This window comes from Pelophylax lessonae (genome assembly GCF_965119305.1).
Source record: "Pelophylax lessonae genome assembly, chromosome: 2".
NCBI lineage: Eukaryota > Metazoa > Chordata > Amphibia > Anura > Ranidae > Pelophylax > Pelophylax lessonae.
In genome coordinates this window covers 390,406,338-390,433,184 of record NC_138769.1, presented here as the reverse complement: position 1 = coordinate 390,433,184, position 26,847 = coordinate 390,406,338, and the positions used below count along the sequence as shown (strand labels likewise).

The 26,847-nt window shown below is 43.6% G+C and overlaps 1 protein-coding gene across 1 annotated transcript in view; it reads right to left on the bottom strand.

Annotated features, from left to right (window-relative positions):
- Positions 1-26,847, bottom strand: part of TEX14 (testis expressed 14, intercellular bridge forming factor) — a gene marked incomplete at both ends in the record, with an annotated part of 675,561 nt that overhangs the window by 180,770 nt on the left and 467,944 nt on the right. Inside the window, 2 exons of the mRNA XM_082248092.1 lie at positions 4,658-4,725; positions 9,358-9,504. Of these exons, the coding sequence (XP_082104218.1) occupies positions 4,658-4,725; positions 9,358-9,504 (215 nt within the window). The remainder of the gene's footprint in view (positions 1-4,657; positions 4,726-9,357; positions 9,505-26,847) is intronic.

Genomic DNA, 26,847 nt, shown 5'->3' with positions numbered 1-26,847 from the left:
ATTTGAGGGAAAGAATCTGCCCGCCGGCCGGGAAAGGAATTCGATCTTGTACCCCGATCAAATGATTTCCAGAACCCACCTGTCCGAAATCCAGAGCAGCCAAGGTTGGAGGAAACCACGCAAATGTCCCCCCACCCCTGAAATGGGTGAGGGCGCCCCTTCAGGCAGAGGCGGACTGACCCGCCGAGCCGGCATTGCCTGACTTCTGCTTACCCGCCCAGGGCTTCTTCTGACTGCCCTGGGCCTTGCAGGGCTTGCCCTTGGATTGGTTCCGAAAGGCACGAAAGGTCCGCTGAGTGGATCTAGGCGCAGAACCCCGCTTGCCTCGAAAGGACTTGTTCTTCGGGTTCTGGGGCAGCAAAGTGCTCTTGCCCCCCGTGACGCCTTTCACCAGGGTATCCAACGCCTCGCCAAAAAGGCGAGAGCCAGCATAGGGAAAATCAGCAACTGTTTTTCGCGAGGACTGGTCAGCCGACCAGCTCTTCAGCCATATCAGTCGCCGGTTAAGTACCGAGGCACTAGAGATGCGTGCTACTAAAGGGGCCTCATTTAAGGCCGCATCACACAGATACATGATTCCTTGGTGGATTTGATCCACCATTTCCAGCCGGGCAGGCGGAACATCATCAGACACAAGGTTGCGCCTAAGCACCTTCGTCCAATCAGCCACCACCTGCACCAAAACGGACGCGAAAATGGGTCTGAGCAACGAGCCCGCCACCGTATAGGAATGGCGGGCTAGAGACTCCAACCGCCGGTCCGTGGGATCCCGGAAAAGAGGGGTATCTTCAGAAGGAACCAAGGTAGCCTTGTTTAACACGGCCACAGTGTGATCTACCTGTGGAGGCACACACCATCGCGATTCCGTAGCCGGTGCAAAGGGATAAAGCAATTTGAACCGACTAGGCACCAGGAATGGACGTTTTAACGTGCGCCACATTTCATTAACAGTGTAATGAAACTCAGCCAGGCAGGGAAAAACCTGTGCCGACTTGCGGGTCCTATGCGTCCCAAATGAGGGCACCACGCCCGGAGGACTGGGCTCATCCTCCAAATGTAGTGTTTCCTTAACCGAAACAATTAATTCATCCATGGTCGCCCGCTCTTCAGGCGACCCCGGGGAGGAGGTATCAACCCCTTCCACCTCTGCCTCCCCCTCAGACCCCAGCGGGTCCAAGGATGAGCGAGACCCTGAAAAGGGCATGCTCGCAGCAGCCATATCACCATCTGAATCAGAGGAGAGAGACAATCTGGGCCTCTTTTTAGCAGCACGTTCAGCCATCAGCATTTCCATATTTGACACCAAGGTCGCCACTACAGCGGCCAAATCAGGTCTCAGAGGGGCCACAGGAGAACTGGGGACCCCCACCAAAGCTGGGGGGAATTTGCTGTCCTGAGAATCCATTGCTCAAGGTGACAAACAACAGTGCAATAAAGTTTTTACTGCCCCTTTAAGACCGCTGCGGAGTGCGCAGCCCACCGCTACAGCTACAGTGACAAAGACCCCCAAACAGGAGAAGAAAAAACTGAGCCAGAAGCGACAATACAGAAAGATATTGAGAGAGATAACTTGCAGAGCCCCGCAGAGTGTTGCCACCGATGTCCTGCTTCAGAGCAAAAGGAAGTGCTGCTAGAGTAGGCTGAACTTATAGGCTGCATGACTCAGGGAAAAATGGCTGCCCCATAGGATTGCATGGAAGGCTCCGCCAAAATGGCCACCGGACATGCGGTCGGAACGATTGTTCTGCTACTGCAAAATGGCGGCGGGTGGCGCCAAAACAGCATGTAGTATTGCCCATAGAGCAGCCAAACATGCCTGCCCATACCTAAAATGGCGGACCGCGCGGATTTACCCCGCTGCGGCCGCCACACACACAGTCTGCACCCCCAATAAGCACCGAAGTGACACAGGGAAGGGGACCCCCAAAAACATACAGCACCGCAGCGCATGCACAAGTGATCCCCGCAGGGACCGCATCAGGGAGTCACACAGGCACAGACACGGGGGACACACAGCAACACAGGACTGCCACCCCAGACAGAGGCCCCACACAGAAGTACTTACCTGTACCATATGGCGTGGGGTGCCTCTATGAACGGAAAGCCGCTGTCCTCATCTGACAGGGAGTGCCGTTAGCCAGGGACATGACCCTGCAGCATCGCAGATGTGTCCTGTGAGGTAGCCACCTCACGGCTGCATCCCTGCTGCGAGCAGGGATGGGTCGTTGGCGGGCTGGGGGTCCATCTGACCCTCTGCCCTGGAGAACCAGGGTGGTCAGTCCGAATCCCAGCACCGCATGATCCATCTTCTTCCGAAGAGTCGACTAAAACTAAAGCTGACAAAATAAACAGCTAGTAAAGTAAGAAAAAACTGACATTTTCAAAGAAAATCAAATAACAGATTAGTTAGGCTGAGACTGTAGCCCCAACACAGGGAATCTTAACTACTCCTGACGCTAGGCAGAATGAAACTGAGTTGGGAGTGGTCACTGCAGGGGGGTATTGACCAGATGGGACAGCCCCCATGGGTGTGTATATGCAAATGTATTTGTTCTTTTAACTAAGTCTTTATGCCTAGCTACTCCTGCGGAGCGGAAGTCAATACCCCAACAGTGATGACTTAGAGGCGGCGGCGACTATCGGAGGACGTAAGAGAAAAGGGGATTCCTGATGCAGAGCAGTGCACTAACCTGTCCGTAGAGCCCGCAATGTTGGCACCCTTTGCCATTCGTTGTAAGAGAAACCGGCAGTGAAGCCTTTTGGCTTCACAGCTGGTTCCCTATTGTGCATGTGTGAAGCGTGCTGCGCTTTCAAATTGGCCAAGTGGCGAGGGACAGGGCCGTAATGCTGTCTCCCGGAATTGGGGAAGGGTACCTGTCAAAAACAGATACCTGTTCCCCCCTCCCCCCTGAAAGTTGCCAAATGTGGCACCGGAGGGGGGGGGGAGCAGATCAGCGGAAGTTCCACTTTTGGGTGGAACTCTGCTTTAAATAAAGGTTTTAACTATATGAAAAAAAGGTGACCATAGGTAAGCACCCCAGTGGTGAAGTGGAACTTATGTGCTTCACGCATGCGTAGTAGGGCACGCCCGTGAAGCCGCAAGGCTTTACTGTCAAGTTCCCTTACCGGCAATGGCAGTGGAAGGACCCGGCCACAGTGCCGACATCGCTGGACTCCAGGACAGGTAAGTGTCCTAATATTAAAAGTCAGCAGCTACAGTATGTGTAGCTGCTGACTTTTAATTTTTAGAGGGGGTGGAGGGGGAGGCAGAACTCCGGTTTTTCTCAACCCTCTAACTTCTTCATTTGCTACACAGCTTATTCTGTTGAAGGAAGTTGAAACTATACAATGCTTTGTTAATGCTATTGACAGACTGCATCATATATGTAATTTTTGAGTTTATTATTAGTATCACTTTAACCCTTTCCTCCAACAGAACACAAATATGCGGCCTCGGGTTCAAGGGGTTGTACCGGGGTGATGCCTGCAGCTAGAGTGATCACCCCGGTACCGTTGTTTAGAGCCGTTGGTTGGCTTTCTTGTAATAACAACCAATGCGGCTGACATCTCCCCCTCCTGCGGCTCTCCCCAGGAGGCCCGAGCGACCAGCCAGCACATTCGCGGGCTGGCTGAAGACCTGAACAAAGCCAGATTTGGCTTTGATCGGGTCCCCGATGTAGACATGTCATGACATCACTTCTGGTTACTGGAGCCCTAAAGGTGCCAGATTAACTTGGCGTTTTGAATGCTTTTAAGTGCAAAGGAGGGATTTGGGGTCTTTTAGGGGTTTTGGGGTCATAAAGAGTACCTTTCACTGCCCATTGCTGTCACAAGGGATGTTTACATTCATTGTGACAGCAATAAAAGTGATCAAAACATTTTTTAGAGGGACAGTGTAAAAAAAAAAAAAAAAAATTTAAAGCGCCTGTACTTCCGTGCAGAAGGGAACGCACCTGCATTTGTACATCATATTCAAACCACACATATGAGGTATCGCCACGATCGTTAAAGTGAGAGCAATAATTTTAGCACAAGACCTCCTCTGTAACTCTAAACAGGTAACCGTTAAAAATTGTTAAATACTGACCCTGTGAAAGTAAACCCCACTCATGGAAACTTCATCATTTAAAAACATCAAGATAAGTTTGCCACTGCGTGCTACCAAAAGTCTGGTTTAAATGATGTGGTTTCCATGAGTAGGGTTTACTTTCACAGGGTCAGTATTTTTTAAATACTAACATAACGCTTTCATTTTTGTTTGACTATAATTACATGATGTCTAACTGTAACCTGTCCACATTTGTAGACACGTTTTATACTGTAACCATCTACCCCTCAAGAAGAAAAAGTTAAAATTTTTGAAACGCGTTGGACCTCCTTCTGTTATATGCATCTCTGACAGTCGAATATAGTTATTCCTATTTTGTTCAACCGCATATGTTTTATGATGTACAAACGCCTTTTATGTTAATAAAATATTGTTGAAACCATTTAAACCATGACTACATCTATGCCATAAAAAATCCTACTAGAGGGTTCTTTGTTTATGCTATTCAGCTACTAGGGATGCGGGCATCACTGTGTATCTCCATTTAACGGCAAACTAGTTCATTACTGTGGAGGAAAAGGTTGAGAATGTTTTTGGCCATATACTTACTGCAGATGGAAGAATTCCAGTTAAGGTAGCACCAAATTCCTTATCTACTGGAGACGGGCATCTTCTATCTAGAAAAAAAGGAAACCAATGGCTTTTGTAACAAACTGTATCAATTCTATACAAACTATCAGGTTGTTTGAAATGCTTTTCCTCAAGTCATGCTCTTCCCTGTTCCTATTCTATATTGTTCTTCTTATACTTCTCCATGGCATTGTATGTTAAATTCATGCAAGATAGTTTTTCCCTATGTAGCAATGCAAAAGTTAAATAAAAAAACAAACCATACAAGATATCACTACCTCTCATCCTAATTGGCTACACCTGAGGACCATCAGTATACTGTACAATCTGAATAGAGAAACAAGAAACAACAAGCATACGCTCATAAACTAAATGCTTTCAAGAGTATGAACCCATTATTCAGGTTCCTAAGGAACATTGCATTTACAGTGGGTACGGAAAGTATTCAGACCCCCTTAAATTTTTCACTCTTTGTTATATTGCAGCCATTTGCTAAAATCATTTAAGTTCATTCTTCTTCCTCATGAATGTACACATAGCACCCCATACTGACAGAAAAACACAGAATTGTTGACATTGTTGCAGATTTATTAAAAAAGAAAAACTGAAATATCACATGGTCCTAAGTATTCAGACCCTTTGCTGTGACACTCATATATTTAACTCAGGTGCTTTCCATTTCTTCTGATCATCCTTGAGATGGTTCTACACCTTCATTTGAGTCCAGCTGTGTTTGATTATACTGATTAGACTTGATTAGGAAAGCCACACACCTGTCTATATAAGACCTTCCAGATCACAATGCATGTCAGAGCAAATGAGAATCATGAGGTCAAAGGAACTGCCTGAAGAGCTCAGAGACAGAATTGTGGCAAGGCACAGATCTGGCCAAGGTTACAAAAAGATTTCTGCTGCACTTAAGGTTCCTAAGAGCACAGTGGCCTCCATAATCCTCAAATAGAAGACGTTTGGGACGACCAAAACCCTTCCTAGAGCTGGCCGCCCGGCCAAACTGAGCTATCGGGGGAGAAGAGCCTTGGTGAGAGAGGTAAAGAAGAACCCAAAGATCACTGTGGCTGAGCTCCAGAGATGCAGTCAGGAGATGGGAGAAAGTTGTAGAAAGTCAACCATCACTGCAGCCCTCCACCAGTCGGGGCTTTATGGCAGAGTGGCCCGACGGAAGCCTCTCCTCAGTGTAAGACACATGAAAGCCCGCATGGAGTTTGCTAAAAAAACACCTGAAGGACTCCAAGATGGTGAGAAATAAGATTCTCTGGTCTGATGAGACCAAAATAGAACTTTTTGGCCTTAATTCTAAGCGGTATGTGTGGAGAAAACCAGGCACTGCTCATCACCTGTCCAATACAGTCCCAACAGTGAAGCATGGTGGCAGCATCATGCTGTGGGGGTGTTTTTCAGCTGCAGGGACAGGACGACTGGTTGCAATCGAGGGAAAGATGAATGCGGCCAAGTACAGGGATATCCTGGACAAAAACCTTCTCCAGAGTGCTCTGGACCTCAGACTGGGCCGAAGGTTTACCTTCCAACAAGACAATGACCCTAAGCACACAGCTAAAATAACGAAGGAGTGGCTTCACAACAACTCCGTGACTGTTCTTGAATGGCCCAGCCAGAGCCCTGACTTAAACCCAATTGAGCATCTCTGGAGAGACCTAAAAATGGCTGTCCACCAACGTTAACCATCCACCCTGACAGAACTGGAGAGGATCTGCAAGGTGGAATGGCAGAGGATCCCCAAATCCAGGTGTGAAAGACTTGTTGCATCTTTCCCAAAAAGACTCCTGGCTGTATTAGATCAAAATGGGGCTTCTACTAAATACTGAGCAAAGTGTCTGAATACTTAGGACCATGTGATATTTCAGTTTTTCTTTTTTAATAAATCTGCAACAATGTCAACAATTCTGTGTTTTTCTGTCAGTATGGGGTGCTATGTGTACATTTATGAGGAAGAAGAATGAACTTAAATGATTTTAGCAAATGACTGCAATATAACAAAGAGTGAAAAATTTAAGGGGGTCTGAATACTTTCCGTACCCACTGTATATACACTGTGTTCAGTTGATATAGGGAAATTGTGGGTCGTGGGCCGAAAGTGGCCCTTTACTTGCCTGCATGGGTCAATGTTTCTTACACTGATATGAAGCACTATTCCTTCCACAGACAACAAAGATGGGGCTCATTCATTCCACTAATGCCAAAGATAAAACCATATTCATTCCACTGACACCAATCATGGGGCAATATTCCTCCCACTGACACCAATGATGGGGCACTATTCCTTCCACTGACATCAGTGATGGGGCACTGACTCTCCCACTGACACCAATGATGGTGCACCACTCCTCCCAATGACACCAACAATGGGGCACCATTCCTCCTACTGAATCCAATGTTGAGGCATCATTCCTCACACTGACACCAATAATGGGCACTATTTTAAAGTCTGATGGACACTAAGCTGGCCCTTTGTTTAGAAAGTTTGGAGACCCCGATACATGATTTACATAATAGGATTTTTGCATTCACCATTAAATAATTTTCTTTATAATTTCCATGAAGACTTTAACCCTCAGGTTATAATACTACCTAAAGGAGGATTGGATACTGGAAAATCATAAAACTGTAGGCTGGCCCAGGGTATACACTCTCACTACCAATATGCCTCAGTTTTGTAGCAAATTCGGACAGGAAGCATGATTGTAAGCACAAAGGTGGGACTAGTGCCCCTAAAGGACTCCAAGAAATTATTTTACAGTGCTAATCACACTTTCTTTCTTGTCCATCGAGGGACAAAAAATTATTTTTAAATTACATGTAAAATCCTTTGCGAGTACAGTAAAGGACACAGGCATATTCTTAGATGGCTGGGTTATATGTTGTTACTTTCTGGAGATTGAACACTGGCAAACAGCGCTGTAAGGGCCACCATATAACCCCTCCCACTGACAGTTAGCCTCAGTTTTTAAACAAGTAACAAGGATAAATAGAGACAGAGGGAAGGGACCTGTGTCTTCTCCTGTACTTGAAAAAATTGATTTTACAGGTAAGTCAAAAACCTTTTTCCTTGATCGTTCAGTTCAGTACAGGACACAGGCATATTCTTAGGCGACTGGGACATCTAAAAACAATACCAAAAAGGGGTTGGCAACACAGGAAACAAACTGCCAACAAACCAACAAAGAAAACAAAAAAGGGTATTAAGTTTAAGATCTTTTTAATTACCTAATGAAACCTAATTTCAAAGTCGCTGCAACTTTGAGTTGCACCAAATTGAGCAGGTGCCATTGAAAACAATGGGGTACAACTTTGATATCCAAAGTCACATGGCAAATCGCACAAGTGTGAATGGGACCTAAAACAATGTAAAAATAAATTGAATGTAAAGTCCCATATTTTTTTTTAAATAACAAACATAATACACTTACCTCCTTCTGTGCAGTGGTTTTGCACAGGGCAGCACGGATCCTCCTCTTATTGGGTTCCCTTGTCGCTGCTCCTTGCCCCTCCCTTCAGTAGAATGCCCCCACAGCAAGCAGCTTGCTATGGGGCACCCGAGCTGAGCTGCAGCTCCATGTGTTTATTCAGACACAAAGTTGCTGTTCGGCCCCGCCCCTCTCTCTCCTGATTGGCTGACTGATTTTGATTGACAGCCATGTGAGCCAATGGCGCCGCTACTGTGTCTCAGCCAATCAGGAGGGAGAGTCCCGGACAGCCGAGGGACATGTGGACATCGCTGGACAGAGATGGGGTTCAGGTAAGTATTAGAGAAGCTGAGAGTGGAAGCTACACACAGAAGGCTTTTTCTCTTAAAGCATAGAATGCATTAAGAGAAACAAACCTTCTGCCTCTACAACTTCTTTAAAACATGCACTAGCATATTGTAAATATCTTCCACGGTCAATGTTTTTCTAAAACCAGCAAGAACAGTAAAATGCAATTCAAATAAGCAGGCTTCACTACAATAAAAATAAAAACCGAAAAGGAAATTATATTATTCTTTCTTTTTTTTTCTCCTTCTGAACAGGCAACCCATAAATACATACATGTGTACATATGTAATGAACACTGTTTTGGACAAAACCACATTTTATCCAAAGCAATAAAACAGCAACCAGTTTTCAAACATATTTGTACTAAGGTTTTTCACGAAGGGCTCATAAATGCAGCAGAAGGAGCTCAGAACGCACCACATAATGAGTAAATTGGACCCAATGGATTATTTACTGACAAAATGACAAGAGGGATTACAGAAGCAGGTTGGAGAAATTACATGAAGCAATGCCACATGTTCTGTAGTGTTTTCTTAAGCCTGTTGGCAATGCCCCTATATTTATATAATTCTAAATGATAAATTGCACTGTGTGTGTGTTGACATGGAATTGCATTCCCCCATGCCAAGGGAGATGACTGCTGTTTTAAGCAAGGGGTCCCGAATGGGAGTTATTGTCAGAAGCCAATCATAGGAGATAAAGCTTGCAAGAGCATGTAGCCAAGCAAATACTTTGCTAACCTTTTCCAGTTATAGATCCAGACTTTTCAATGCCTCTAGTGTTTGCAAATAAATAGTTAACTGAACTGATATACATTTAACTCTTGTCTAAAATCTTATCTGCTAACATCTATGATAATCATCTAAAGTTTATGGTGGGAGTACATACCTGCAATGCGACACGATTTCTCCAGTTTGCCATTGTTGTCCTCCTGTCTGAACACTGTGGAAGATCCTTGAAGATTCGTTACTCTCTCTTTATTACTGTCACATTCACCCATCTGCTTGCTCTGTGAAAACGTTCTGCTTGACTGCACTGTTTTGCAAGGTATATATCACACACAGTATTAACAACATTTAAAAAAAAGGGGAAATCTGCATACTCAAGATAGTACTTCTTTAAGTGGGGGACTGGGCTTGAAAAGTATGAAAACCAAACATCCTTATGAAATGAATAACAACAAACCACAATACATATCCCTTGTACCCTTTACTGTGTCTCCTTTGTGGTCACAACCTGAAACAGAGAATGCATTACCAATACAATACACACAATATACAGTATATTGTCAAAAGTATTGGGACGCCTGCTTTTACACGCACATAAACTTTATTGGCAGTCTTAGTCTGTAGAGTTCAATATTGAGTTGGCCCACCCTTTGCAGCTATAACAGCTTCAACTCTTCTGGGAAGGCTGTCCACAAGGTTTAGGCTTGTGTCTATGGGAATGTTTGACCATTCTTTCAGAAGCGCATTTATGAGGTCAGGTACTTATTTGGACAAGGCCTGGCTCTCAGTCTCTTCTCTAATTCATCCCAAAGGTGTTCTACCGGGTTGGGGTCAGGACTCTGTGCAGGCCAGTCAAGTTCCTCCACCCCAAACTCGGTCATCCATGTCTTTATAGACCTTGTTTGTGCACTGGTGTGCAGCCATATTAAACAGGAAGGGGCCATCCCCAAACTGTTCCCACAAAGTTGAGAGCATGAAATTGTCCAAAATGTCTTGGTATGCTTACTCCTTAAAAGCTCCCTTTACTGGAACTAAGGGTCCAAGCCCAACCCCTGAAAAAAAAACCCACACCATAACCCCCCCGCCACCAAATGATTTGGACCAGTGCACAAAGCAAGGTCCATAAAGACATGGATGAGCGAGTTACGGGTGGAGGAACATGACTAAACTGCACAGAATCCTGACCTCAACCAGACAGAACACTTTTGGGATGAACAAGCCAGGCCTTCTCAGCCACATAAGGGACAACTAAATATATAAAGAATTACTGCACCAATGTCAAACACATACAACTGCGGACACTGCAACACAACAATGTTGTGATAGAATGGAAAGATATGAAAGTGCTGCGCTAAATTAAATAGCAAGAAAATGGCACCCAAACTAAAGTGTAGCCACTCGAGGCAAATATACACCATAAAACAACTATCTGAATAGTATATTCTAACCACTTCAATACAGGGCACTTTCACCCCCTTCTTGCCCAGGCCAATTTTTAGCTTTTAGAGCTGTCACACTTTTAATGACAATTGCGCAGTCATGCAATGCTGTACCAAAATTAAATTTTTATAATTTTTTTTTCACACAAAAAGAAAAAAACGACAGAAAATTTTGGAAAAAATATTTTGTTTTCTTAATTTCTGTCAGTAAATTTTGTAAATAAGTAATTTTTCTCCTTCACTGATGTGCGCTGATGAGGCGGCACTGATTGGCTGCACTGATGAGGTGGAACTTATGGGCACTGATGAGGAGGCACTAATATGTCGCACTGAAGGGCGGCACTGATGGACGGCACTGACAGATGACACTGATAGGCACTGATGGGCAGCACAGGTCAGCAGGCACTGACTGGCATCACTAACGGGCACTGATTGAGGTCACTGTGGGCACTGATTGATGTCACTGATGGGCATTGAGTGGGCACTTTTTGGGTACTATTAAAATTGACTGTAATTAGGGCACTGATGATCAGTGCCCTGATTACCTTTCCTGGACTTCCCTCTGAGGAGGAGCCTCTGATCGGCTCTCCTGGCCTCACACTGACAGAGTGTGAGGCGAGGAGAGCAGATAAACGGCACTTCCTCATTTACATGTGACCGGCTGTGATTAGACACAGCCGATCACATGGGTACCACGGGCGCGCGAGGGATGCCGTTCTGGGGCCCCGTCATATTACGTTGTCCCAGAATGAGAGCCACACTGCTCCATGTTCATTTGACGGTGGGTGGGCGGCAAGTGGTTAAGATGCAAATTAGCAAATGTAAAAAATGATCAACAAAATAGAGTTGAATAAATGTGCAGGTAAACGTATAATGGTATGGTTGTCAACCTAGAGAGTAGCCACTAGAGGGCCTTATGACCCATTAACCATATGATATATCATAAGGTGCAAATTAGCAAAAAAATTTGCAAAATAATCAACAATACAATTGGATAAATATGCAAGTACCCATATAAATAAAGTGCAAAAAATTTGCAACTCAGTGCATGTACAAAAATAACAATAAAATCACTATATATAAAAAGTATAGAAAAATGAATGGGTAAGTTCATCAATCTGCCAAAAATAAAGTGCTTGTCAAAGTCCAAATCCAAGAGAAGTCTGGGTTTTGAAATCAAAAGCTTGACACCCTAGGTGGGACCATCACCAAAGAAGAGTCAGAAGCGCTTACCAGAACCAGTGGACTCTGCTACCAGATTCATAAAGGCAAAAAGACTAAAGGGAAATCTCCCGGTAGCTTTCACCATCCCATCAGATCTTAATTGGGTCAGTAAGCAAGGATGTCCCAAAAACATATAAATAACTATTCACAGCTTAAAACCGTCATTGGTATAACTTTTTAAAAAGTAGACCACTTACATGCTCCCAATGGTATACAATCAATATACATGTGAAGTTGTGATCCTTGTGCTATTGAGACCTTTTGTGATCACAACTTCTTATGTATATTGCCTGTATACCATTGGAAGCATGTAAGTGTTCTACATTTTAATAAAGTTATACTAATGACGGATTTACGCTATGAAGAGTTCTTTATACTTTTTTGGGACATCCTTGCTTACTGTCCCAATTGAGATCTGATGGGATGGTGAATGCTACTGGGAGATTTCCTTTGGTCTTTTTGCCTGCATGACTGTACCACTGGTAGCAGAGTCCACTGGTTCTGGTAAGTGCTTCTGACTCTTCTTTGTAGGGTGTAAAGCTTTTGATTTCAGAACACAGGTTTCTCTTGGATTTGGACTTCAACAAGTACTTTATTTTGGCAGATTGATGAACTTACCCATTCGTTTTTCTATACTTTTTCTATATTGTGATGTTATTGTCATTTTTTTGCACTTTATTTATATGGGTACTTACTTGCACATTTATCCAAATGTATTGTTGATTATTTTGCAAATTTTTTGGCTAATTTGCACCTTATGATACATCATATGGTTAATTGCTGATAGTTAATGGTTCATAAGGCCCTCTAGTGGTTACTCTCAAGGTTGGCAACCATACTATTACTGTAGATGTTTACCTGCACATTTATTCAACTCTATTTTTTTGATCATTTACATTTGCTAATTTGCATCTGAAGATATACTATTCAGATAGTTGTTTTATATTGCCCTCTAGTGGCTACACTTTTGGTCGGGAGCCATTTTCTTGCTATTTAATTTAGCATGGCACTTTCATATCTTTTCATCCACATTCCCAGAAAAGTTGAAGCTTAGATAGCTGCAAAGGGTGGACCAACTCAATATTAAACCCTACAGACTAAGACTGGGATGCCATTAAAGTTCATGTACATGTAAAGGCAGGTGTCCAAATACTTTTGGTAATATAGTGTTTTAAAGTTCTTAAAAAGGACCTGCTGTGGTGGGAAGTTACGATTAAAAAAAACAAGCAGACAACAAAAGAAAAGTCACCTGCATCATTTGTAGGCTAGACTAAATTAGAAGGTTTACCCAAGTTCAACCGCAGGAGCTGGAGACCAGTACTGTGGCTGTGGAGTTCAACTCCCAAGGTAGTGGATATCAATAAACCGAAAGCCAGCAACTTGGAGTGCTCTTGTGAAGAAAATTGGCTACATGTATAAAAGCACGGTACAATAGATGCATTTCGGGTTTTGCCACCTTCCTCATAGCATACAGAAATGTTTAAAATGCTGATTTACACAGCGGGTAAAATAAGTATTGAACACATCACATTTTTCTAGGTAAATATATTTCTAAAGGAGCCATTGACATAACATTTTCACCACATGTCGGTAACAACCCATGCAATCCATACATACAGAGAAACCAAAACAAATAAGTTCAGAAATTAAGTTATGTGTAAAAAAAAAATGGAATGACACAGGGAAAAAGTATTGAACGCGCTAACTGAAAGTCATTTAATACTTCATACAAATCCTTTGTTGGTAATGACAGCTTCAAGATGCCTCCAGTATGGAGAAACTAGTTGCGTGGTTTGCTCATATATCAAATAGAGATAAAACCCGGGAGAGGAGTGGGTCAGTGGGTCTGATAGCGGATTCAAACCTAGACGGTTAGTGTAGCATATTTGATTTTGGCCCATTCTTCCCCACAAAAAGTCTTCAAATCTTGAAGGTTCCATTGGCCCCTTCTATGAACTCTGATCTTTAGTTCTTTCCATAGATGTTTTATTGGATTCAAATCAGGTTATTGGCTGGGCCATTTTAGGAGTTTTTATTTTCGCTCCTTGAAACCAACTGAGAGTTTGCTTGCCTTTGCGTTTGGGATCATTGTCTTTCTGAAATGTCCACCCTTGTTTTATCTTCATCATCCTGGTAGATGGCAGCAGATTTTACATCAAGAATGTCTAATTTTTTTTATTTATCCTTCCTTTAACCACTTGCCGACTGACATAATATTACTGCAGCAGTGCGGCTCCCCTGGGTCCAGCGACGTAGACTGGACTCCTAGTGATTCCGGCGGCGCGGGCCAGGGCGTTTGCCGCCTCCCTTCCCTGATCGTCGGGGAAACTGTGAGAAGACCCGCCTGCTTATGTAAACAAAGAGATCACTAGATTCAGCATTCAGAACCTGCGATCTCTGTGTCTGTCTCAGAATCCCCCCCCACCCCCTCCCCCCACACGTCGGTAAGCATGAGGCATACATTTAACCCATTGATCACCCATAGGATTAACCCCTTTCCTGCCAGTGTCATTATTACAGTAACAGTGCATATTTTTAGCACTGATTATTGTAGTAATGTCACTGGTCCCCCCAAAAGTGTCAAAAATGTCAGTTAGGGGTCCGATCTGTCCGCCACAATGTCGCAGTCCCGCAAAAAATCGCAGATCGCCGCCATTACTAGTAAAAAAAAAAAAAAACAATAAAAATGGCATAAATCTTTCCTGTAGTTAGTAAACGCGATAACTTTTGCGCAAACCAATCAAAATACGCTTATTGTGATTTTTTTTTACCCAAAAATATGTAGCAGAAAACAAATTGGCCTAAAATGTTAAAAAATTAAAAAAAAAAAATTTTGGGAATGTCATATAGCAGAATGTGAAAAATATAGGTTTTTTTTTTTCAAAATGTTTGCTCTTTTTTTCGTTTATAGCGCAAAAATTAAAAATTGCACAGGTGATCAAGTACCACAAAAAGAAAGCTCTATTTGTGGGGAAAAAAGGACATACATTTAGTTTAGGTACAGCGTTGCACGACCGCGCAATTGTCTGTTAAAGTAACGCAGTGCCGAATTGCAAAAAAGGGCCTGGTCAGAACGGGGGCAAATCCTTTTGGGGCTGAAGTGGTTAATGATATGAAGTTGCTAGTACAGTATGCTGAAGAACAGCCCCACAGCGTGATGTTACCCACTCCTAACTTCACTGTTGGCATGGTGTTTTTGGGGTGATGTGCAGTGCCATTTGACCTCCAAACATGGTGTGTATTATGGCATCCAAAAAGTTTAATTGCGATCTCATCTGACCAGACTATATTCTCCCAGTATTTCACAGGCTTGTCTAAATGTTGCGCAGCAAACTTTAAATGAGCTTCAACATGCTTTTTCTTCAGCAATAGATTCTTGCGTGGTGGGCATGCATACAGACCATGGCGGTTGAGTGCAATACTTATTGTTTTCTCTAAAACAATTGTACCTCCTAATTTCAGGTCTTTCTGAAGCTCTCCACAAGTGGTCATTGGCTCTTGAACAACTCTTCTGATAATTATTTTCCCTCCTTAATCTCCCTAGCGGTATTCCTGAGTGTGGCTTGGGGTTAATATACAGTACCAAAAGCGGTAACCCCGAGCCACACTCGGGATTACTCCAGAATCAAACTCACCTTCCCCTGCGATCACCTGACGTCCTCCCCAGCGATCCTTATGCTGTCCTCTCGCTGTGTGCTCGGCCGATGCCGGCACCTGTCTTCCGGTTCCCTTCCCTGTGAGTGTCGCAACGCAGGGGGATGGAACCGGCAGCAATTTCAAAAATTAAAATAAAATAAATGACATGATACAAAGTTGTTTTTCTAATGGATTACACTGTGTCAAGTCATTTACCTCAGGATTTCCCCTGCTGACTTTTCCAGTGCCCTGCCTGTGCATTTCCAGTTCTTTGTGCCTGGAAAATTGAGAACGACCATGGCGTCCAAAAAGCATTCTTTTTGCGCAAAAGCGCTTTTAGACGAACTGTAAAACAGCGACAGTGAAATGGAGTTACTTGAAGAACTAAGCGACAGCGATTCGTAGGGTAAGATTCGCCATCAGGTACAGCGACGATTCTGCGACTGCGCTCAGCGATGTGCGGACTTGGTGCTCTATGACTGAGACTCTGTGACTGAGGTACGGATAAGGCAGCGCTCCCAAGATTCCCATTTACAGGAGCACCTGGTATGAAAGTTGATATTGACCATGACAACCCTTTGGCACACCTCCAATTATTTTTGACCGATCAGGTTATTAAAAAAATTGTTAACAAGACCAACTGGTACAAAGACCAACAATGCGATACGCACGGAGGTTTGCAAGATGCAGAAAGTGGGAACCACTGACCAAAGATGATCTTTGTAAATTTCTGGGCCTAATAATTCTTCAGGGAGTGGTGGGGAAACCCCTGCAGAAGTGGTATTAGACAACCAATACATTACTTGCCACTCCATTCTTTGGCATGGTCATGTCAGAATACAGATTTTCCCTCATAATGAAATATCTGCACTTTGAAAATAATGAAGAATTTGATGAAACTACTCATCCTGGACCAAAACTAAAAAAAAATTGGGAAATATATCAAATGATTCTTCAGAATTTCCAACTGAGCTATGTGCCAGAAAGAGACATCAGCATAGATGAAAGTTTAATGGCCTACAACGGAAGGCTCAGCTGGGTGCAATACATTGCATCAAAGAGGGCACGATTTGGCATAAAATCCTATATGCTGTGCGAATAATCAACTGGCTACATTTGGAATTCAGTGATATACACTGGAAAATGAACAAAATTTGATGAAAAATACAGTAATTATGGAATGGCAACAGCTTCTGTTCTTTCACTAATTGAGCCATTGCTAAATCAGGGCTATTGTGCAACAACGGACACATTTTATACATCTCCTGAACTTTATGAGGTTCTACTGCACAACAAAACTGATGCCTATGGAACCGTAAGGGCTAACCGGCACGACATGCCGCCAATGTTTGGCAAAAAGAAGCTGAAGACAGGAGAAATGGTTGCTTGGCAGAAAGGCAAAAATGATGGCACTGCGATGGAAGGACAAGAAAGATGTGTGCCTAATGAGTACAGTGCATAACACCTCCACTGTTATGGTACGCACGAAAGGTGGGAAAGAAGTCATGAAGCCACAAGTAGAGATAGGCTTCAACAACACCATGGGAGGTGTCGATAGAGCCGACCAAGCAATAACATTCCACCCAGCTATGAGGAAGCAGCAAAAAAAATACTATAAAAAGATCTTCAGACATCTTCTTGAGCAATGCCTGTTGAATGGTTGAATGCCTACATTCTGCTCAAAAAAAGAGTGAAAAGCCTTTGCTTCATGCAGACTTTTTTGGAAAGTTGCCGAACAAATCATTCTGAGTCACCAAACACCACCAATGGCTGTGAACAGATCTGGACATTGTGCTTTTGGCGTTGTCAACCCGGAATGCCTGACTGGTCGTCACTTCATGTACTACATCCCTCCAACTGAGAAAAAGCCAGCACCTACAAGGATGTGCGTGGTTTGTTGCTCGACGAGAGATGACAGTGGAAAGAAAATAAGAAAAGAAACCAGATTCTATTGTCCCGATTGTGACGTCGGACTTTGTGCAGTCCCATGCTTCAAAACATTTCATACCAGAGATGTTTACTAAACCTTTATTACAGTGACTAGTAATATCGCACCCCTTGTTTGTACATATTTCAGTGTTTTTGGTTTGATTATATTATTGAATAAAATGTATTATTATTATATTATAATTTATGATTTCGTGTTTCAAACTTTATCATACCCGGGATGTCTACTAGACTCTTGTTTGGACAGATTTAAGTGGGTTATTCCTAAGAATTACAGGCCTAAAACATAAAACACCATATTTCCATGCAAAACAATGTACCGCTTTTAGCACAAAAATTCTGACAAAACCAGACTGCCAGGGAGGTTAATCAGAAATCTTGCGAGGAGCACCTGGTCAAGGCCAGTTTATAGTGAAATTATGTTCTTTCCACTTCCAGATTATGGCCCCAACAAGGCTCACTAGAACATTCAGAATTTAAGAAATCCTTCTGTAACCAATGTCATAAGTATGTTTTGACTATTCCAAAAAACAGGTGTTTGGTGCTTCCATCCCAGTTAAATATAGAAAGAACAGAAACCCCACTGATATGCCGGACTTTGTAGGCAACCAATACACCAAAATTATTTGTTAAAAAGCATATACCGTATTTAACGGCGTATAACACGCACATTTTTCTCATAAAAATTGAGAAAAAAGTAGCAGTGCGTGTTATACGTCGATATGAAAAAAAAAAGTCCAGGAAGCAGCGCCGAGAGGTAGAAGGGGGCGGGGGGGAGAAGGAAGGACGCGCTGTCATCGGAAGTCCCGCCTCCTATGCCAACGTCTATCATAGACCCCAGGATTCTGATGACCGCGCGTGCGTCCTTCCGTCTCCTTGGCCCCGCCCGCCCCCTTCTATCTCACGCCGCTGCTTCCTGGACTTTTAAAAAAGTGATTCACATAGTGTCATTGGCGCTGGCGAGGCTGCAATTACGGACACAGCGCTGGCGAGGCTGCAACTATGGGCACAGCGCTGGCGAGGCAGCAACTATGGGCACTGCGCTGTCGAGGCTGCAACTATGGGCACAGCGCTGGTGAGGCTGCAACTATGGGCACTGCTCTGGCGAGGCTGCAAGTATGGGCACTGCGCTGGCGAGGCTAGAAGTATGGGCACTGCGCTGGCGAGGCTGCAATGATGGACACTGTGCTAGCGAGACTGCAATGATGGATACTGCGCTGGAAAGGCTGCAATGATGGACACTGCGCTGGTGAGGCTGCAATGATGGATACTGCGCTGGCGAGGCTGCAATGATGGACACTGCGCTGGCAAGGCTGCATTTGTGGGCACTGCGCTGATGAGGAGGCTGCATTCGTGGGCACTGCGCTGATGAGGAGGCTGCATTCGTGGGCACTGGTGAGACTGCATTTGATTAAAAAAAATGTTCTGAGTTCAAAGCTGTTTGATGGATACTGCACTGGCAAGGCTGCAATGATGGACACTGCGCTGGTGAGGCTGCAATGATGGATACTGCGCTGGCGAGGCTGCAATGATGGACACTGCGCTGGCAAGGCTGCATTTGTGGGCACTGCGCTGATGAGGAGGCTGCATTCGTGGGCACTGCGCTGATGAGGAGGCTGCATTTGTGGGCACTGGTGAGACTGCATTTGATTAAAAAAAATGTTCTGAGTTCAAAGCTGTTTATTTTAAATTTCAGCTTTTTTCCTGAAATTTCTCTCCTAAAATTTATGTGCGTGTTATACGCCGACATGTGTTATACGCCGATAAATACGGTATTTATTGTTACATTTTAAAAGAGTTCCAAAAATGAAAAAACATGTGCATACAAACAGTAAAATTCATGGCTCATTTTAATGCTGTGTTTTCTATTAACAGAAATTTTAGATACGTGTATCTCCCCCGCAATACCCCTGAAGAAAGGTGTTGACCTTAAGCATGTCAGGTAGAGTGGAGACATCCTGACTCTCTCTCTATATATTTCAACTAGATGGTTCTAAAATGAGCCATGAATTTTACTGTTTGTATGTAGAGCGAGTGCAATAATTCTAGCGCAGGACCTCCTCTTTAACCACTTAAGCCCCGGAAGATTTTACCCCCTTCCTGACCAGGCCCTATTTTGCGATTCGGCACTGCGTGACTTTAACGGACAATTGCGCGGCCGTGCGTCGCTGTACCCAAACTAAATGTATGTCCTTTTTTCCCCACAAATAGAGCTTTCTTTTTGTGGTACTTGATCACCTGTGCAATTTTTAATTTTTGCGCTATAAACAAAAAAAAGAGCAAACATTTTGAAAAAAAAAAACCTATATTTTTCACATTCAGCTATATGACATTCCCAAAAAATTTTTTTTTTAAATTTAAATTTTTTAACATTTTAGGCCAATTTGTTTACTGCTACATATTTTTGGGTAAAAAAAATCACAATAAGCGTATTTTTATTTTTTGCGCTATAAACAAAACAAAAAAAGAGCGTAAATTTTGAAAAAATAACAATATTTTTCAAATTTTTTTATATGAAATTCCCCCCCAAAAAATTTAAAATCAAACTTTTTTAACATTTTTGGCCAATTTGTTTTCTGCTACATGTTTGGTAAAAAAAATCGCAATAAGCGCATTTTGATTGGATTGCGCAAAAGTTATTGCGATTACTAACTAAGGGACAGATTTCTGTCATTTTTGGTGTTTTTTATTTAATGAGTAATGGCGGCGATCTGCGATTTTTTTTTTGCGGGACTGCGACATTGCGGCGGACAGATCGGACCCTTGACTGACATTTTTGACACTTTTGGGGGTACCAGTGACATTACTAACAGTAATCAGTGCTATACATATGCACTGTTACTGTAAAAATGACACTAGCAGGGAAGGGGTTAACTTTATTGGTGATGCAGGGGTTAAGTGTGTCCCTAGGGGCGTGCTTCTAACTGTAAAGGGGTGTGGCTAGTGGTGTAACCACAGAGACATACGATCCTACATAGCAGGATCGTATGATCTCTGCAGTTAGATCTGGGGGAATAACAGGCGGCTTTGTTTACATTAGCCGCCTGCCTTTCTCCCTCTCCAGGTCCGCCGGTCACACGCGCGGACTTGTTAGGGAACGAGCGGGGGCGGGAGCGCGCCTCCGGCGGCGCGCTCGCCCCCTAGAGGCTCATAGGCTAGCGATGTAGTCCTACGTCACTTTGTCTGTACGGGGCTGACCGCCGCAGTAAAACAGGTAACCTGTAAACATTTTTTTTTAGCCTATGGAGCTTTTAAATACTGTAATTTTTCGCCATTCCACAGGTGTGAGCAATTTTAAAGCATGACATGTTAGGTATTTATTTACATGGAGTAATATCATCTTTCACATAATTCCAGAAATTGGGCTAACTTTACAGTTTTTCAACATGAAAGTGTATTTTTTGCAATTGCGGGCGCATTACGCAGCCGGCCGTAGTGACGGAGGATGAACACACCCCCCCGCCACGCAATCAGCTGCCTCCGGTCAATGAGATCGGAAGAGGCATAGCGTCCACATGGTGGGCGCCTGCCTCTTGCTTTGCGCCCGAGACTACACATGTGGATAAAGGGCGAATATGTCCCCAACGGAGTCGGCCATCTTGGAGTCCGGATTACAGTAATAAAACAACATTGAATTAATTACATTAAATCATCAAAGAGGATCAAACTTTAGGCAATTACCAAAAACCAAAAACGTGCTTAAACATGTTTGTACTGCATATATACCTCAGCACATATATTGTGTTATATAGGACTGTAAAGGAAAAGGGGAAATAAATAATTGGAAAAAATGAATTGGTTATTAAAATTGAAATTAAAACTAAAGAAACTAAGGGAACAGAGGGGGGGGGGGGAGGAAAAAACAAACAAATAATTTTGGCATCCCTCTGATGCTTTGGAAGCTCTCTGTGGACCATGGTTTTTGCTGTAGGATGTGACTAATCCTGGCCATTCACTAGCCTAAATAGTTTGAAAACCTGTGATTTGGACTGTTCGTTCGTTTTTCGTCCATTTAATGGGCACAAATAGAAAATCGGTTTTAACTTTTCTGAGCTGAAAAATTAAAGGGAGAGTTTGGAAAATTCTGGCGAACAAATGATAAATTGAAAGATAATGTGTTACTCGCCCGAACCGTTTGCACTAGGCATATGTGACAAAATGAACAAAAAACATTCATTCATGTCCATTGACTGATTTATCGATCAAAATTCAGTCACTACATGATGGCAAAATCGTTTGCTCTCACGGCCAAGTGTTCATTATTCAAAAACGAGATTGAACGGAGAGATGCCCGACCGATAGCTGTGAGAGGTACATAGAATGTTGGCCTGACTCAGAGGTTCATACTTGTCGATAGGTGGAATCGTACCGGTCGATAAAGTGGAACCCAGGGACACCAAACTTGGACATTGCCATCCCCTAATAGCCCTGAATGTTTTGGGTCCCTAGCTTAAAGGGGTCCTGAGCACTGGGCCACAAAGTGAACTGACCATTTTTGGTTCTCAGGCTTAGAACTATATTCAGAATTTTTTTTCTTTTTTTGGATAGAGCAGGGGGGGGGGGGGGGGGTTATAACCTCTGTCAGATTTTTCTTTTCCGCCATTGTCCCATTGCAGAGATTCCCCTTCACTTCCTATCCCATAGCCAAACAGAAAGTTAGAAGAAATCCTTGTATATTAAGGGAATTCCTTGGGGACCAGAACTAGTGTCCCTATTGGAAAATTTCCCTTCTATAACTTTTCTGGGGAAAACCCAAAATCTGGGATTTTCTTTTAGTTTCACTGTCAATGATAATGGTAACCAGGACAAATAGAGATGGTGAATCTCCCTAAGGGAGGTTCAGACAGCAATAAAAACTGACAGGCGTTCTAATCCCTCTCCACTCTATCCAAATAAAAAAAAAAAAGAAATTGCCTTTATATATACTTTTATTTTTTTTTTAAAGTCAGTGTCATTTTTTTTCTACTTTTTCTTTTAAAGCGGTTGTATCCCGCTTTTTGACACTTTTACCTACAGGTAAGCCTATAATAAGGCTTACCTGTAGGTACAAATAATATCTCCTAAACCGGCACGGTTTAGGAGATATTTACAGTGCATGCAGCCGCTCGCGCGAGCTGCGCATGCGCTCTGAAGGTCCGGGGGGACCTTCAATTAACTTGCCGGGAGCTTGCCGGAAAAATCACTCCCGCGCGCATGCGCGGGAGTGACGTCATCGCGGCTCCGGCCAATCAGTGCGCCGGAGCCGCCGAACCCGGAAGAGACGACGAGGGATCATGGCAGCGCCCGCATCGATGTCCGGGGGTCCGTGTCGGGGCTTCGTTTTAAGGTAAGTTAAACATAATGGGCTAGTATGCGATGCATACTAGCTCATTATGCCTTTGTCTTGCAGGTTTTTTTTTTTTTTTTTTAATAGGGTTTACAACCGCTTTAAGGGTAAATGGGGTCTTTTTGACCCCCGATCTCTCAATAAATAGGATCTATCCTCTTTTTTTTTTAGGACAAAAAAAAAGAAAAGAGAGGAGATATATATATATATATATATATATATATATTTGTTTATGTGTATGTATATTTGTAAAAAAAACCATATATATAACTATAAATTAAAAAAAACATATATATAACTATAATTATATAACAAAATATAAATAAATATTAAACTAAAAAAAACATATTGTAAGGGGTTAGCTCGGTAGCGGGTGACCCCCTGGGTCGGTTCGTTACACAGAGAGACAGCCGAGGAGTGGTTGAAAACAACGGTCTATGGTTTATTCATCCAATTTGCTGGAAACAAGTGCAAGCATCCAAACAGCATAAATGAAACAAAACATAAAATAAACCCTGGCCATTTGGGGCGTCTACTTTCACAACACAGGAACCTACCTATGGAGTCTGTCTCAACCTACTGCTGGGCAGACACTGCTGGTCATACAGCAGAAAACCAATAGTCTATTTGTTTTTCTTTTCACACAGAAAAAGTCAACACCACCTCACCTTCAGAAGTCTCTCAGCTCACTGCTCTCCTTAACGCACAAAGCCTCAGGATGCGGCAATCAGTAGTCATCCTCTGGATAACTTATAGAGGCCTTAATTGCCTCATTCTGAATAGCTGAAGTTTTCCACCGTCCTTAAACCTTTCTGACTACCTCTGCAGCCGTCACATGATAGTAATTGGTGAATTGTCTAAACAAGGCAGAAATGTATCTCCCGTCTGTGACAACACCCACAGATTTACCTGACTTCATGTCACATACCCCCCCCCTCTTGTTTCAACCCTAGGGTTGGGACACAGGTTGCCAGGCACGCATGCACTCGGGACAAACCATCTGCATTCCCCATTTGAACACCGGGGCGATGCGTTACCACAAAACTAAATTCCTGAAGGGCCAGGAACCACCTATTTATTCTCCTATTGGTCTCCTTGTTTTGTGCCATCCACTTTAACGGGGCATGATCCGTCACCAGTTCAAACTGTCAGGAGGTAGCACCGGAGAGAATCCAAAGCCCATTTCACCGCCAAACACTCTTTCTCAATGGTGGCATAATTCTCCTCATGGGCCTTCAACTTTCGGTGGAGGTACATAAAAGGGTGTTCTTCCCCCTTGATAATCTGGGACAGTACAGCTCCTAAACCCACATTTGACGCATCTGTCTGAACCACAAAGTCCCGTGAAAAATCAGGCAAATTTAAAACTGGCTGACTACATAAGGCCTGTTTTAAAGCCTGAAAAGCTGTTTCTGCTTCGGGAGTCCATTTGATCATGACAGACTCCTTCCCTTTGTTTAAATTGGTCAGGGAAGCAGCCTGTGAGGCAAAATGGGGAATAAAATGGCGATAATAACCTGCGATCCCCAAAAATGCACGAACCTGTTGCTTGTTGGTGGGACGTGGCCAATCCTGAATAGCCTCAACTTTGTTTATTTGGGGCTTGATTAGACCTCTTCCAATGGTATACCCCAGATACTTCGCCTCTTCTAGCCCAAGGGTAATTTTTTTGGATTGGCTGTAAACCCGGCTTTCCAGATAGAATCCAACACAGCCTGAACTTTTAGTAAGTGTGAGTCCCAATCCTCACTGTGGATGACCACGTCATCGAGGTATGCAGCAGCATAGGCTCGATGAGGCCGAAGGGTCTTATTTATGGTGCGTTGAAATGTGGCGGGAGCATTCTGTAACCCAAAAGGCATCCTCCGATATTGGAAAGATCCGTCTGGAGTTACAAATGCTGTTTTTTCCCTGGTCGACCCCGAGAGAGGAATTTGCCAATAACCCTTGGTCAGGTCTAACGTCGTCATGTACCGGGCAGTGCCTAGGCGATCAATCAGTTCATCTATGCGGGGCATAGGATAGGTGTCAATCTTAGTGATTTTATTCAGGCGGCGAAAGTCATTACAAAACTGCCAACTTCCATCTGGTTTGGGCACTAAGACAATGGGACTGGACCAATCACTATTTGACTCTTCTATCACCCCCAACTCAAGCATTTTTTTAACTTCCTAGCGAATTGCCTCTCGCCAGGCTTCTGGAATTCCATAAGGCTTTAACTTGACCTTATCCCCTGGTGTGGTGATAATGTCATGTTTAACTCCGGAGACCCAACCTGGCAGGTATGAAAACTTCTCCCTAATACGGAGCACAAATTCTTTAACCTCCTGTTGCTGAGTTTTGGACAGAGTCTCTGCTATCCCAACTTCAGGGACAGCCAGGGTAAATGGAGCAGAAAATGGGGTAGTCTTAGCGACCAAGGACTCTCTATCCTTCCATGGTTTTAACAAGTTCACGTGATAGATCTGCTCAGGTTTTCGTCTTCCCGGTTGGCTAATTTTATAATTCACCACCCCCATTCTCTCCAACACTTCATAGGGACCCTGCCATTTGGCTAGGAATTTACTTTTGACCATGGGGACCAGCACCAACACCCTATCACCAGGTGCAAAAGAACGGACTGGGCCCCGCGATTGTAAATCCTTTGTTGAGCCAACTGGGCTTGGGCTAAATGTACCTTCACAATCGGCATCACTTGGGCAATTCTATCTTGCATTTGTGCCACATGTTCAATCACACTTCGATGAGGGGAACTCTCACTCTCCCATGTTTCCCTGGCAATGTCCAGTAGGCCCCAGGGGTGCCTCCCATACAGTAGCTCAAACGGAGGGAACCCTGTGGATGATTGGGGAACTTCTCTTATGGCAAACATCAGATAAGGGAGCAGATAATCCCAATTCTTTCCGTCTTTATCCGCCACCTTCCTCAACATTTGTTTTAAAGTTTTATTAAACCTCTCCACTAACCAGTCTGTTTGAGGGTGATATACTGATGTACGTAATTGGGTCACTTTAAGGAGTTTACAAAGTTCTCTGGTCACCCTAGACATAAACGGGGTGCCCTGGTCAGTTAGGACTTCCTTAGGAAGACCCACACGGCTGAAAACCTGAAATAACTCTTTTTCTCCGCTGTTCTTTCAAACGTGGTCAGAAACATCTGAGGGTCATCATCTGCAGTCATCTTTGGCAATAAATGGCTTACCCGAAAAGTCGGTATGCTACTGGCCTGACTCCCAGCCTCGGTCTGCTGTCTCTGAAGCTGTTTCACGATGGCCTCCATTTGCTGCTGGTGTCTCTGTTCCAGGCCTGCAATGCTCTCTTGGTGAGCCTGTTGTTGAGCTGCAAGGCTCCGCTGAAAACCCGCATTTGTCTGCTGTTGATTTGCATTTGCCTGCTGTTGATTTGCATTTGCTATAGCCAGTTGTTTCAGTATCTCCTCCATTTTGGGTTTACTTTAACTGCCCGCGGCACTCCACCATGTGTAAGGGGTTAGCTCGGTAGCGGGTGTGGGTGACCCCCTGGGTTGGTTCATTACACAGAGAGACAGCCGAGGAGTGGTTGAAAACAACGGTCTATGGTTTATTCTTCCAATTTGCTGGAAACAAGTGCAAGCATCCAAACAGCATAAATCAAACAAAACATAAAATACACCCTGGCCACTTAGGGCGTCTACCTTCACAACACAGGAACCTACCTATGGAGTCTGTCACAACCTACTGCTGGGCAGACACTGCTGGTCATACAGTAGAAAACCAATAGTCTATTTGTTTTTCTTTTCACACAGAAAAAGTCAACACCACCTCACCTTCAGAAGTCTCTTAGCTCACTGTTCTCCTTAACGCACAAAGCCTCAGGATGCAGCAATCAGTAGTCATCCTCTGGATAACTTATAGAGGCCTTAATTGCCTCATTCTGAATAGCTGAAGCTTTCCACCGTCCTAAAACCTTTCTGGCTACCTCGGCAGCCGACACCTGATAGTAATTGGTGAATTATCTAAATAAGGCAAAAATGTATCTCCCGTCTGTGACAACACCCACAGATTTACCTGACTTCCTGTCACAATATACATATACACACT